Source organism: Simochromis diagramma, unplaced genomic scaffold, assembly GCF_900408965.1.
Source record: "Simochromis diagramma unplaced genomic scaffold, fSimDia1.1 OVJJ01000205.1, whole genome shotgun sequence".
Classification (NCBI taxonomy): Eukaryota; Metazoa; Chordata; class Actinopteri; order Cichliformes; family Cichlidae; genus Simochromis; species Simochromis diagramma.
In genome coordinates, this window is record NW_024386782.1 from 18,233,419 (window position 1) to 18,246,897 (window position 13,479).

The window sequence follows — 13,479 nt, forward strand, 5'->3', positions numbered from 1 at the left end:
TTACAAACGGGCTACAAAGTCATTTGGTCAATTAGAGAAGGAAGAGAGAAGGACGCCTTTAATGTTTACTTAAAAAAAAAAAAAAAGTTTATTCAGTGATATTGCACTTTGAGATCACTTCTTCAATGCTTTACATGGAGATGAAAGTTTCTGAGACGATACGTGCAGTACATTGTTTTAATGAGAGCTTCTCATGAAGGCGAAAGAGAGATAAAGGGCTGGAAAACATGCGTTTAAGATGCAAGTTAAGACTGCTATTATTGGCTGAAGGCACATTTATTTACAGAAAGCAAAAAATGAATGAAAAAGGCTGCTTATCAGCGCTAAAAATACAAGCTCACCTTGCTTTTCCTAAATGCGGGTAGTTTTACATGCTTCCTTTTTATGTGGAGTAGAGCTGCACATCATAAGCTGTGTGATCTTGATGGAAATCAAGAGTATGGTGTGTGTGTGTGTGTGTGTGTGTGAGATCATGACTGCCCTAGATTCTTTACCATGCATTGATAATGTGTGGTCACAGCAACCTGCTGAGGATGAGAAGCCACCATCTTCCTTTTCTAAACTTTATCCTTCTCCTATCTCTCCTCCCCCATCCCTCCTGCACTCTACCATCTCTCACGTGGGCGGGGAGGCTCACACCAGACCCAGGATGCGTGCCACCCACCAGTTGCAGGGCATGATAACTCGGCAGGCCACCCTACAGCCCCTGTAGTGGTAGGGCCACGGGTGGAAGCCTTGGAGAGGCTCGCAGATCCTCTGACAGTGGGTGTAGCCGCGGCGGCACTCTCTGCAGCACACGCCCTCGTGGTCCAGCCTGGGGTCGATGTTCATGTCCTGCTCGCCCTCGAGGCCTCTCTGCGAAGAGGGAGAAGAGAGGAGAGCGGTCAGAGTGAGGCGTTCTTCGGCAGGGTGGCAAAAGCTTGTTTTAAACCAATTAAAAATGGATTTCCGACAGGCTGTGATGGGGGAGGAGGGGATGTTGTCAGATGTGGGTTTTTGTTGTCAAATATTTTCTTTTTTCAGAAACGGCGCTTGCTGTTTACCCCGTTCTGTGGTTGTCAGGAGTGAGTTTGGTGGGGTTGGGGTGGAGGATTAGGGAAAAAAGAAAGTGGGGCCTGTAATGAAGGGATGAGGATGCATGTGTGTATGCATGGGACTCTGTGTGTGCTTAGCAGGGGCAAAGGGGCTGCTGAAGAGGAGGAGGTGGTGGGATGTTGTGGAATTATTCATACAGCCTCAATGCTGAAAGGAATGCTTTGGACAGCCACACACAGAAAACCGCACGCACAGACTACACGCCCACGCATACACTCAGATTTGCAGTGACAATCCGGGCCCCTCCACCGTGACCCCGGCATCTGCTGCCGCTCGCACAGCTGTGAGAATCCCTCGCTGGGAAAAGCCGTCTCAGGTAGGCCTCAGATCTGATCGGACAGCTGCGACGCCGCGGCCCAACGTAAACACAAGAGAAGAAGAAAAAGAGGAACCGTGTGAGTCACGTTTGTGTGTGTGACTCACCTGATAGGGGTTCTCAGGGTTGAACTCCGCTTCCACGTCCTCCTCCACCTCCTGACCTGCGGCTCCGGCTGCCTGGCGACGCTGACGGGGGGCAGCCCTCCTCTTCCTCTGGCCGCCTGCACACATCACACTCTCAGTATCTGACAGCAGACCAAATCTAGGAGCAGAATGGCACTAATGTGGCACACAGCCGTTTCTCAGGCAGCATTTTGAAGTCCGCAGCTGAAGCAGAAGGAAAATTGTGTTTTGAGAACTTTTGACCTCTCAGCACGCTAAGAATTCTACACTCAGCAGCTCAGAAACTTCAAAAGGATTTCTGCCTTTCTTTCTTTATAGCCTGTTTTTCTCTCTCTCTCTCTCTCTCTCTCTGTAGCTTAAACAGCTGCGATGTTAAATGAGAATGCTTGAGACTGTTTGACCCATATTCTCTTTGTTTTTTGTAAAAACAAGAAAAAATGACTGTTTTCTTGTCTTTTTTTAAAAAAAATCCATACCACTGAAAAATCTGTTTGCTTACTACTCGAGAAGGTGGGACGGAGCCAGAAGATTGGCAGGTCGCCGCACAAGTCCTTGATCTTGTTGCTGAGGAAACCAGAGTCCGAGAGGGGTGTTTCAGCTGCTACCCAGATCAAATCATCGTCGAACTTGGCCGGGATTACTTCATCCTCCTTTTGTGGGTGGGAAAAGCAGATGAGACTGATATGCAAGTAAAAATCTTTCAAAACACACACACACGGCTGCCAAAGGTGTAACATCACACTTCTTGTATCTTGTTATGCTTTAAACAGTCCACACTCTCTGCATCCTGCCCAAGTCTAATCTGAATTAATGCTGCGCTGTTAGTGCTTTTATGTGAACATAAAACAGAGTAGTAAAAAGGGAGCCCTTGAGGCTTTAGTGTACACATTTCCCTTTTGCGCTGACGTCTCGCTGTACACACAGTGTCAGAACTCATCAGCTTCTGAAGAGGAGAGACTGGATGTCCTAAATTTGCAGGTTTCTGCAGATAAACTAATGAGGTTTGCAGAGGAGACACTGAATAAACATACATACTCTGTATCCACAGCCTGCAGGTAAGGAGGGGCAGGTGAGGCACAGGTGGGGGTGGGGTGGAGGCGGCTCTGTGGGGATGAATTTGCCCAGAGGCGTTTGTTCCTGAGGGCTGCGCTGCACTAGCCACAGACATGTTTATGGACTGTTATCCTCCAACCTTTTAGAAGCGCTGCTCTGTATGTGTGTGTGTGTGTGTGTGTGTGTGTGTGTGTGTGTGTGTGTGTGTGTGTGTGTGTGTGTGTGTGTGTGTGTGTGTGTGTTTTCTCTCTCAGCTCAAATGATTTGCTGGAGGGACAAATAAAAGCGGGGGTCCTTCTTCACTGTTCGACTGACTGATAAGAGTTTATCTGACCCACTCTCTCTCTCTCTCTGGAAGGAGATGTGTGTGTGTGTGTGTGTGTGTGTGCTTATCTAACCCATATTTGCCATCACTCTAAATTATAGCAAATGACCAGCCCACGGCAACCATTATAACAACGTCTCCATGTCTCCAAATGCATGCACACAAACACGCACACACACACGCACACACACACACATACACAACGTCCAAATAATCATTTATGAGGCAAAGAGAGGCAATAACGCAAACGCGCACAAAAGCGCAAACGTGAAATAAATGATCGTTTATGAGGCAGATAGAGGCAATAAGAGCAGCCCTGCGTGATAATTAATTGTGTTTGTGCACGCCAGTGTGCACATGCACAGGCGAGCGTGTATGAGCCGCGTGCTCACGAGAGCGATTTGGTTGATGTGGATTTATGTGGATGTGAGGCTTATGCAGAACTAAATGATTTTAATTATCAGACAGCCTCAATTGAACAATCACAAGCTGTGGCACTGGTGATTACAATCCTCATATTGAGTGAAGACCTGCTGGGTTTATTTCTAAATCTTAATAGAGTCCAAGTTGTATGATGGGAAGCCACACACAAAAGTCGCATATGTGGCTTGGAGAGCGCTTCACGATTTTAGCATCAGATCAAATGAACACAGCGTGCTAAACAGAGATACTTTATGAGAGCTTTTTATAGTGTAACTGGTGACATCAGTAATAATCTTTGCTTTGCCTGATTTGAACTGATTCAAAGCAGGCTGAGTGAGAAGGCAGTTAAAGCGCTTGAGAATAAAGTGTTGTATGAGTATGTGTGAAAAGGGAAATGTTGCTTGTAGTAAAAAGTGCTTTGAGTAATTTGAAATATTGCTTTAGCATATTATCCCTCAAAATGTTTCTCTTTTTAGCTGTCATGTTTTAAGTAAATAAAAATAATGCAGATCATTTCAAGAACCAAAGGGGCAAATTTGTTTGCTCCTGTCTGATAAAACAGTGTGCTAACTGTAAGTCTGCTCGAGCAATGCTACTTTAAGTTAAATGCTAAAACGCTTGACACAGTAAAGTTTTGCAACTTTAATATTAGTAGCGTTAGCTTAACATTTTCCCCATCTATCATTTACTAATTAGTGTACTGTTTTGTATGCTAATTACTTTCCTATAACTAAGCAATGCTATTAATTTAACAACATTTTTACACAAATGTTGGTTACACTGAAATTCAGACTCAGTGACGGTGTTTTTTGGAGAAGTGAGCAAAAAAGCTATAACTGCTGACCCTGTGGGGGACCTCAGGATTGCTGCTGTATTTTGTGGTTGCTCATATAACAGAGGAGCTCTCAAATTTACAAGGAGCAAAGAAAGCCCTCGTAATGTTTACACTAGCTTTCACTGCTTTGGCTTTTTGCTCAGTTGACTGTAACAGCTGATTCAAATATTTCTCCATACCTGTCCACTAGCTTGCCTGCTAACTGGCTAAGCTACACACCACAGCATGATGTATCTGTGATTAAACTAGACACATTGTTTTATCACAAACTAGCATGATATGTCACAACTGTGATGGCTCAAGGATGAAGTGAGAGCAACACAATATGTTGTGTTGTTGTTTATATATGCAGTTTTTGTTTGGTTGGTTTTTTGTCAATGATTCAGGCTAATTTTATGATATTTCAGATTATATCGAACACCCTTTAGATATGGGTCAAGACCACTCTTTGAGAACTTGAAACCTCACCCATCTCATGGCATGATTTAAAATTTGCAACAGCTGGTACTCCAAAGAAAAACTTGGAGATTACTGAAGGTCATAAAGGTGTGGCCATAATTTCATGGGAAAACTGGAGTTGCAATACAGTAGCATGGACCAATGTGATGGACCAGCACACGACATTGTGCTCACTATTCGAATGAAGGAAGAGAGAGGAGTTTTTGTTTGTAAAGGAAAAATAATTCACTCTAAATTATTATTTGAAAAAAAAAAAAAAAAGCCCAAAGAAGCAAGTCCAAAGTGACTGCTGACATCTGGAAAATATGGAGGCATAACTAAACACAAATTCTTGAGCGTTTCAGTTAAATGTAGGCCTGTACTGAGAAAAAAACTGCTGTTGGTAACAAAACATACAGCATGAAATCAACCCACCAGCTCAAACGTCATCGATTCCTTGTTCAGAGCCTCCACGTCTGGTAGATGAGCTTTCACCTGTGTCTTGATGTAACACTTCTCTCCTGCTGAAAACCGGATCCCTGTGATTCCCTGGATAAAGAATTTGAAAAACCAGGGAATGGGGGACACAAATTAAAAGATGTACACTACACCTCACTTAACTTCTGGGGACATTAACCTATTTCCCCCCTTGACAGTCTGAAGGTTTCCATCACAAACATATCACAAATAAAATCTGTCAGGTTTTGATTGAATTTAGGGCAGTCATAAATGTGAGCACTCTCTCAGATTGAGAAAATACAATCACAGGGGACACTGTGATTAAAAAGGTCAAAATTTTAATACATAAAAGGCTAAAACTGCTGCTTCACTAGTCTGATTGGCCTGGTTGGGGCACTTTAATTAAAGGTCAAAAACCACCAGTCTGAACGTAATGAAAATTGGAGGGACAGTGCATCTCGACACTGATTGCCCCTGAGGGGATAACTCGCCTGCTTGTTCTTAATTTCTGCTCTGTGATAATGAGCTGATGGCTTCGACCAGTCTGATCGACTTTTCCTCTGATGCTTTAAACAGCCTCCTGATACACATTAACATATATATATATATATATATTTTTTTTTTTTTCATCTGGTTACGTTGACCTGAACTCACAATCTCGAAGTCATGGACCTCCACGGCCTCGTCTGCTCCGCTGCCGGTGCTGAATCTCTCCATGTTATTGGCAGTGTCGATCTCCATTGAACCTTCTTCCACTTTGCCATTGATGCTCATGCTGTAGTGGACATTGTAGACCTACACACACACACACACACACACAAGCTTTTCTGACTGGCATGTAAGGTATGAAAGTCCTGAGACTCACCCCACCCCAGGCATTCGCTCTTTCACTCTCCCTCCATCTCTAATCTTACCCTGTGACTTCTCCTCGCACATACCACCTCATTTTTTTCCTTCTCAAATGCTCATCAGAAGAATAGTACCCTCACAGCTCCCCAGTAATGTAATTACCCGCCTACAGAGCCTCTCCATCATGCGTTAATAACATTTTCTAACTTCTTACTGGGAGAAAAACACACTCAGAAAGCAAAATTTGGCCTCTCATTTCTTACACCTCTTGCCCCCGGAGCATCAGCTGGACCCTGAAAACTCTCCCACAACCCCACCCCTCATTCCAACCCAGCTAAGGGTCCTCTATATACACCACCCGCACACACACAGGCACACAACGCCTCCATTCACCAAGCTCTGCCTCAGACTGTACCATGAAATGGGAGTGTTTCATTTACATTTTTACTGTTTGCCTACACTGCAAAAATAACCCATCTTGAAGAAGTGCTTTAGTCTGCAGAGACTTTTTTAATTTAAACAAGTTTAAAAAGAAGAAGAAGAAGGAGAAAAAACTACCAGTGATGACTACGTTTCACTTGTTCCTAATTTCAAACAGCTTGTTTCAACAATGTCTTCAGTTAAGGGATGTTAGTTTTATAGAGTGTGGGAGCTGTTTTTTTTCTTTGGTAGCAGGGACTAAATGGGTGTTTGGTGGCTGTGCATGGATAAAAGAGGGAATGGTCTTTGGAGCCTGTGCTGCACCCAGTCCCTAGTAATATATAAATTTCTGATGAATACCTAAATAGATCTTGGAATATGCAAATAAAAAAAGTAGATTCTGAGCTGGAATGCTTCATATATTCACTTGCATGTTAACTACATTTGAAAAATAACTTTTAGGTAGTTTAAGATCATATTTTCATACAGTTTAAAAGTTGATATGATATATATATATAACAGCAGTGAAGTATCACTCTTACATGGTTTTCATTGTTGTTCCAGAAGTAGAAGGCTCCGACGGCTCCCAGCAGAAGCAGGAGGGCTCCGGTTATGAGCACCGCGACCCCGGCCTTCAGTAGGCGGCCGGTGGCAGCGGGTTTGACCGCCAAGGCGGAGTACGCCTAAGGTGAAAAAACAAGCAACCCTCTAAAAATGAGAGCACAACAGCACAGCTAACTCTTGATAACACAGCGTTACGGCTGTGCAGCAGTTATGGGATTCAAAGTTATCTATCCAGCTTTTGGTCTTGAACACACACACACATGTCTGGTTTGCTATGTTTGTGGGGACATCCCATTGACATAATGCTTTCCCTAGCTGCTTGCCCTAATCCTAACCATTAAAAATGAATGCCTAACCCTAACCCTTACCCTAAACCTAAACATAACCTAATCGTAACCCTGACACTTAAACCACATTTTGAGTGTGAAAAATGCCTTCAACCCCATGAAAACCTGGATTTTCGTCCCCACCACAGCTGTTGGTCCCCACCAATATAATAGATTTCAGATTTTGGTCCCCACCAACATAGTAAGAACCCGTACACACACAAACACACGTAAGACAGCCTGCATCATGGAGCAGAGTGGCGGACTGGACTGTACAACTCACCGGAGGCATGAACTGATGCAGGTCCTCTGGTCCCGCCAAGGCAATCGGTACTTTCTCTGAGTTCTCAGCCATGACTGAAGCCAAACACCTGAGGAGACCCCAGTCCACTCTCTCTCTCTCTCCTCTCTCTCTCAGGGGAGGGGGAGGATAGACACTCCTCAGTCACGCAGGCACTCTTTTCTGTTGCTGTCGTGCTGAAGGTTTCCTGACTTTACAGATAAAACTAAAACTTCCAGCTGATGACCATCACATGCAGTAACCTCTTATGAGCCAGTTGTTTTATACCTTCTGTCAAAAAAAAAAAAAAAATTAATGATTCCCCCCCCCCTCTTTGAAGTTCGTATAGGCTGCTCATGCAACTTGCATGAGTTTGATATGACTTTGTGACAACCTCAGACCGTGAAATCTATTCGGCAGGACGAGGGAAGCATAGGGTTGTCTCCCCGTATCACCGTACCCTCCTCCCTCTCGCTGCTTTTCAAAGCTCTACCGACTGTTTCGGGGTCAAAGGTGACTCTGGCGGAATGTCGCATGGATTTTTTTTCTTTCCCACCCTGGAGACGGTATATTTACATGGCACTGTGCAAAGGCAGCAGCTTGTTGGACAGATTCCCACCGCATTTTCCCCTGTCTGCGTCCAGGGCTGTGGTTGCTGTTATTAAAAAAGAAAAAAAAGGAAAAAGAAAGAAAAAGCCCCGAATCCATGAATGATAATGATGGGATTACGTAAGGGGCGCACGGTGCTCATTTGGCAGATCGACAAAAAACATCGTGACAGGATAACAGGAAAGCTTTCCCCCACAAGGACTTCATGTACTTTGACAAAAAAAGAAAAGAAAGGAAAAAGCACAGGTGCTCTTGGATTCCTGTGTGCACCGTCAAACTTATTCTTAGGCTCCTCTGATGTATGGAAGCTCAGAAGACAAACAGCAGACGCGCTTTTACGCGTAGCCCTTGTCAGTATGAGCCTCACACATAAGCGCGCTCTCCAGGTTTTAATGATTTATATAAAGGAAACCTGAACATATCTTTAATTCATGTGTGCTATCAGCATGCAGGTCCCGTGAAAATAAATGTAGTTATTAAGTGCCTGAAAGAGTGCACAGACTAACGATGGAGGTCTTTGCTCGATATGCATGAGAGTGATTTGCTCAAAAAGAAAAAAAAAAAACCTTGGCGTCTGTTCTGGCATCTCACCAGCGAAAATCGTATTCACAGAGGGGGGAAAAACTTAACTGACCTTCTTCAGCGGGCTGCAAGGACAGAGGCTCACTACCGCAATAACAGCGACACCTGTTGGTTTTTGCAAGACTGACGCTCCTGCAAAAAAACAAAACCCAACGCTTCCCCCCACCAAAAAACAATGATCCTGCTTGCCCTCATTACCAATCAACTCACACTTTTCAGAACAATTTAAAGTTTATTTCCTTTCAGCGTATTGTGATGATAAAAAAGACTTTACAGTTATTTAATTATTGCATTCAAGTCCGTTTCCTTATGTGGTTGTCAACTTGATACATTATTGGTCACCAGCCCTCCACGAAACCAGATATTGGGGGCATTTCGTTTTAAATAGCAAGCATGCATAAAGATTGATAATTACAATTCATATGTACACATCTTTTGCTTCATTATACTTTCATTATAAAAATAAAAATCTCTCAATGTACAAATCTTGCATATTATACACATCCAGTCCAGCAAGTTGTCACAAAGTGATTGGATGGACTTCAAAGGTGGCTTTTACATTAAAACAAATGAAATTTTGGGACATCAACGTGTGCGCACTCTCCACAGCAAATAGTTACATTGTTCTCATTGTCAGTTAATCATAAATTAAAAGTCTGAACACACTATACAGTTCCTTGCAAGTGAGCTTAGGGCTGTGTGTGTCTATTTTAGTCATCATTGTTGGGACAGTGTGTTGGGGTCGGGGTGTAAACGGGGATGCTTATATCGCTGATCTCTTGCACCCTCACAGGTCTGGGTGGAGTGACCAGAACATAGTCGTACTCCCTATGCAGCACCTTCTCGTACACGCTCTGCAGACCCACAGTTTTGGGGATGTGGGCCTGGTAGTAGTTATCCCTGCGGTGAGGATCCCGGGGCAGAGAGGCCGTTTTGGAGAGACTGCTAAAGGAAGAGAGGGTCGGGGCCGGAGATGGGGCTGCGTTGGTTCTCACTGCTGAGGGGCTCCAGCAGCGATCTGAGTGACCCAGGACTTTACACTCATTGGTGCAAGCCCACAGAGCTGGAAGAGAGGAGGGTAAGAAGGTGGGGTTAGATTAGGTGCACACCACCTAGCTCACATCTCATCTGCTGATAATTTGAGCTTGAGTTAATTTTGTTGCTCTTACCATTTTGGCCACCCATGGGAGGAACTGCTGCCCCTTCTTTCTTCAGGCCAGTGTCTCCACTCACATCACTGTCACTGTCATTGAAGTCACTGTCCCCTTTGCCACTGTCTTTGCCACTGAAGGCTGGGTCCCTGGCAGAGATGGTGGTGTAAGAGTTGCCCTTCCAGATGGTGATGGGCCTCACCGCCTCTTTGCCATTCCCATACCCGGGTAGAGTAGAGTAGCCCTGCAGGAGAGGGGGGGATAGAAAAACAGAGGTTAGTGCCTGCTTGTTGTGTGCAACCTCCTCCTCCTCCCCACCCTCCCCCAGCACGCTTGTCCCAAAGGTGCATCTCACCTCGTGTTTATTCCCCCGGAGCTTGCTGTTGTTGTCTGAGTCATACACGCAGGGCACTTCGCTGCCGTCCTCCGAGGCCGAGCACATGTCGCTGCCCCCAGGGTGAGCCGAGGTGAACGCCCCTGGCTGGCTGCTGTACGACTGTCCGTCAAAACCCGCCTCTCCCCCGGCTCCGTGGAGAGGCAGGAGCGGGTTGTCCACCACGTGGCTCCTACCCCGCTCCAGAGCGCCCTTCTCCCCGTACGAGTCGCTGTCATCTCCGCTCTTGTCCCGCTTACGCCGGTTGCAGGTGGTGGCGATGAGGATGATGGCGAGCAGCAGGAGAGTGCAGCTCCCCGCGAGGACAACGATAATCACCACCGACAGGTCCCACTGCGCGTGCACCTCCTCCCCGCCGCCCGGCTGGTACACGGTTCTGTCGCTCGGCGGGGAGCCCGCGATGATGAGGAAGTGGAGCGTGGCTGTGGAGGTGAGTGCGGGCCTCCCGTTGTCACTCACCGTGACGGTCACGCTCAGGGTTTCGTCCACGTTTTGGCTCAGCACCTGGTTCAGGTAGATCTCCCCTGTGGCTTTGTTAACGGAGAACACAGAGGGCTCGCCGGTGGCCAGTCCGTAGGACAGCTCCGCGTTCACGCCCTCGTCTGCGTCCCGAGCCTCCACGCGGGTGATGACGTAGCCGCTCGGTGAGTCCCGGGGCAGGAGGACTTCAGCGGAGCCGTTGTTGAGCGCCGGCTGAGTGATATACGGCGCGTTATCGTTCTGGTCCACTATCCTAACGTACACGCTCGCGCTGCCGGACAGCGGCGGGGAGCCGGCGTCGCTGGCCGTGATTCGGAGCTCCAGCTGCTTCATAACTTCATAGTTGAAGCTCCGGAGCGCGTAAAGCGAACCGCTGGCAGGGTCTAGAGACACAAAGGTGGAAATGGGGGAGCCCATGAAATAAGTGTCCGCCAGTTTATAAGTGACCTTCCCGTTTGACCCCATGTCGACGTCCCGCGCCACTACTGTGGTGATGTACGCGCCGGGCGCGTTGTTCTCCACGACCGACACTTCGTACACAGGCTTGCTGAACACCGGCGCGTTGTCGTTCTCATCCGTCAGTCTGATGGTGTACTGAGTGATGGTCCTGAAGGGAGGGGAGCCCAAATCCTCCGCCACCACTGTGAGGTTATACTCGGGGATTTTCTCACGGTCCAGCGGGCTGGTGCTCACAATCATGAAGCTGTCCTCGTACGCCTGCTGCAGTCGGAAGTGATCGTGTCCGTACAGCGTGCAGTGCACCTGCCCGTTAGCGCCCGAGTCTCTGTCCGAGGTGCTGACCAGAGCCACGAAACTCTCTCTGGCTGCCGCCTCAGTTATGTACGCTATTCCCGCCGTGATGGACGTCATCGGGGTGATTGAGATCTCCGGCGCGTTGTCGTTAACGTCTTGCACCTGCACGACAATTTTGCAGATGGCCGGGCTCGGGTTCGGACCCAGGTCAGTGGCCTGGACGTCAAACTCGTACGTGGTCTTACTTTCAAAGTCAACCGGGCTCTCCAGAGTGAGCCGCCCGCTTTTTCTGTCCACTCTGAAGAGTTGTCGTATTTCCGGGGGCACCTGGTGACCGAACCCGTACACCACCTCACCATTCAGCCCTTCGTCCGGGTCCTCGGCGTTCAAGTCCAGCAAGAGGGTGCCCACAGGCGCGTCCTCGGGCAGGTCCACGGAGAAGCTGCTCCTGTCGAACACCGGGCTGTTGTCGTTGTAGTCTTTCACCTTGATGTTTATGCGCGTCGTTCCGCTGCGGGACGGGTTGCCGCCGTCCATGGCGACCAGCTCCAGCGCGTAAGAAGCCTGCGTCTCCCGGTCCAGCTCCTTCATGAGCACCAGCTCCGCATATTTAACCCCGTCGGCCCTGCTGAGCACGTCGATCGAAAAGTGGCTGTTAACAGAGATCTGGTAGCTTTGGATGTAGTTTGTCCCAACATCCTCATCCACGGCAAAGTCCAGGGGGATCCGGGTGCCCACCGCTGTGTTCTCGGAGATCTCCAGACTCGACTCTTTCCGGGGAAACTCGGGAGAGTTGTCGTTGATGTCCTTGACCTCCACCTCGACGTGAATGAGCTTGAACTGCTCTTTGGAGAAGCTGACCACGTCGAAAGCGATGAGGCAGTGCAGGGTGTGTTTGCAGATCCGTTCTCTGTCTATCCTCTCTCCGATGGTCAGCTGCCCGTCGCTCTCTCTCAGACGGATGAAAGACGAGTTGAACTGTTTCATCATCCTGAAACTGTTCCTGGAAGAAGAGGCAGAGGAGGAAGTGTCCTTGGCTAAGTTTCCAATCACCGTCCCCGGTGCGTCTTCCTCAAATGTCTGATATTTCACCGTCTTTCCGTGCGTGACAGCAGCCAGGCTTATCAGAGAGGCGCACACTAGCACCAACAGCCCGTTCCACCCTGTTTCTCCCATCTTCGCACCTTCTCTCCTAAATATTCTGAAATTCAGCAGAGCGTCCTCACTCAGTCCAATTCAAAGTTTAAACCAAACGCACCTGAGAAAAAAACAAAAACAAGAGTTCTTCCCGCCCTCTAATCAACTCTCCGGGGTTGTTTTTTGTTCAGATAAAGCCCACAATAAATATTCCATATGTCTTTCAATGCGCACTCTGGATGCGCTCCGCTCTCTCTCTCGACTGGAGGTGTGCTGCTCTCTCAGCGCAAGAGGGCTGCAGTGTCTGCAGGAGGGTTTATACGGCGAGGCATGCAAATGAGCCTCACTGTGACCAATCCGGGCTTTGAGATAGAGGGGGAAAAGAGAGGGGGGACTTCAGAAAGACCTCTATACCCTGTTTAGAGATTCCTGAACTGTGCGGAGAAACTTGGCTCCCAATATGTGGGCTAAACGCGGGGCTTGATTTAATACTGCTATAGTTTCCTTTGCTTGTTTATATTCCTGGGGCTGTTAAATGAGTCTGCGCACCGACACGCGGGGAGGGGGGCCACGGAGATGCGCAGTGTCCCTGAGCTAGAGGACAAAGCATTTGAATAGGAGTGTCTGCTCGGGATGCTTTACCTCTACAAGCCTTATTTCAGTATGAACGGATTTATGTTCAAACGCTGTTTGCTCGGATCATCAGGCACGCGTGTCCTGTGTCAGTGTGGAAGCAGCCACTGGTGGTGGTGGTGGGGAGGGGGAACTGCCCCAGTGACCTCTCCATCTCTGATACAGTACAATAACTTAACACATGCAGGGAACATGACACCGTTTGTTCTGTGTTGGCACTGAGGGGCTCAGA

General features: G+C 47.5%; 2 protein-coding genes across 2 annotated transcripts; both read right to left on the reverse strand.

Moving 5' to 3' along the window:
* Positions 1-64: 64 nt before the first annotated feature.
* Positions 65-7,921, reverse strand: LOC120727887 (leukocyte cell-derived chemotaxin 1-like). Its single transcript, XM_040022491.1, has 7 exons — positions 7,512-7,921; positions 6,881-7,021; positions 5,724-5,864; positions 5,046-5,159; positions 2,036-2,186; positions 1,519-1,634; positions 65-855 (listed from the first exon to the last, which is right to left on the reverse strand). The coding sequence occupies exons 1-7, from the start codon at positions 7,581-7,583 to the stop codon at positions 634-636; spliced, it is 957 nt and encodes a 318-aa protein (XP_039878425.1). The 5' UTR covers positions 7,584-7,921; the 3' UTR covers positions 65-633.
* A 248-nt stretch (positions 7,922-8,169) lies between these two features.
* Positions 8,170-13,015, reverse strand: LOC120727884 (protocadherin-8-like). Its single transcript, XM_040022484.1, has 3 exons — positions 10,206-13,015; positions 9,869-10,094; positions 8,170-9,762 (listed from the first exon to the last, which is right to left on the reverse strand). The coding sequence occupies exons 1-3, from the start codon at positions 12,651-12,653 to the stop codon at positions 9,410-9,412; spliced, it is 3,027 nt and encodes a 1,008-aa protein (XP_039878418.1). The 5' UTR covers positions 12,654-13,015; the 3' UTR covers positions 8,170-9,409.
* Positions 13,016-13,479: the final 464 nt, after the last annotated feature.

Bases quoted from the DNA above. Each gene is read 5' to 3' on its own strand.
- LOC120727887 (XM_040022491.1), bottom strand. From the start codon at position 7,583: ATGGCTGAGAACTCAGAGAAAGTACCGATTGCCTTGGCGGGACCAGAG. The intron at 5,160-5,723 runs GTGAGTTCAGGT...TTCTTTATCCAG, and splicing joins AGGTCCATGACTTCGAGATT to GGAATCACAGGGATCCGGTT. The intron at 1,635-2,035 runs GTAAGCAAACAG...TGATGTGTGCAG, and splicing joins CCGTCCCACCTTCTCGAGTA to GCGGCCAGAGGAAGAGGAGG.
- LOC120727884 (XM_040022484.1), bottom strand. From the start codon at position 12,653: ATGGGAGAAACAGGGTGGAACGGGCTGTTGGTGCTAGTGTGCGCCTCT. The intron at 10,095-10,205 runs GTGAGATGCACC...CCTCTCCTGCAG, and splicing joins TCCGGGGGAATAAACACGAG to GGCTACTCTACTCTACCCGG. The intron at 9,763-9,868 runs GTAAGAGCAACA...CCTCTCTTCCAG, and splicing joins TCCCATGGGTGGCCAAAATG to CTCTGTGGGCTTGCACCAAT.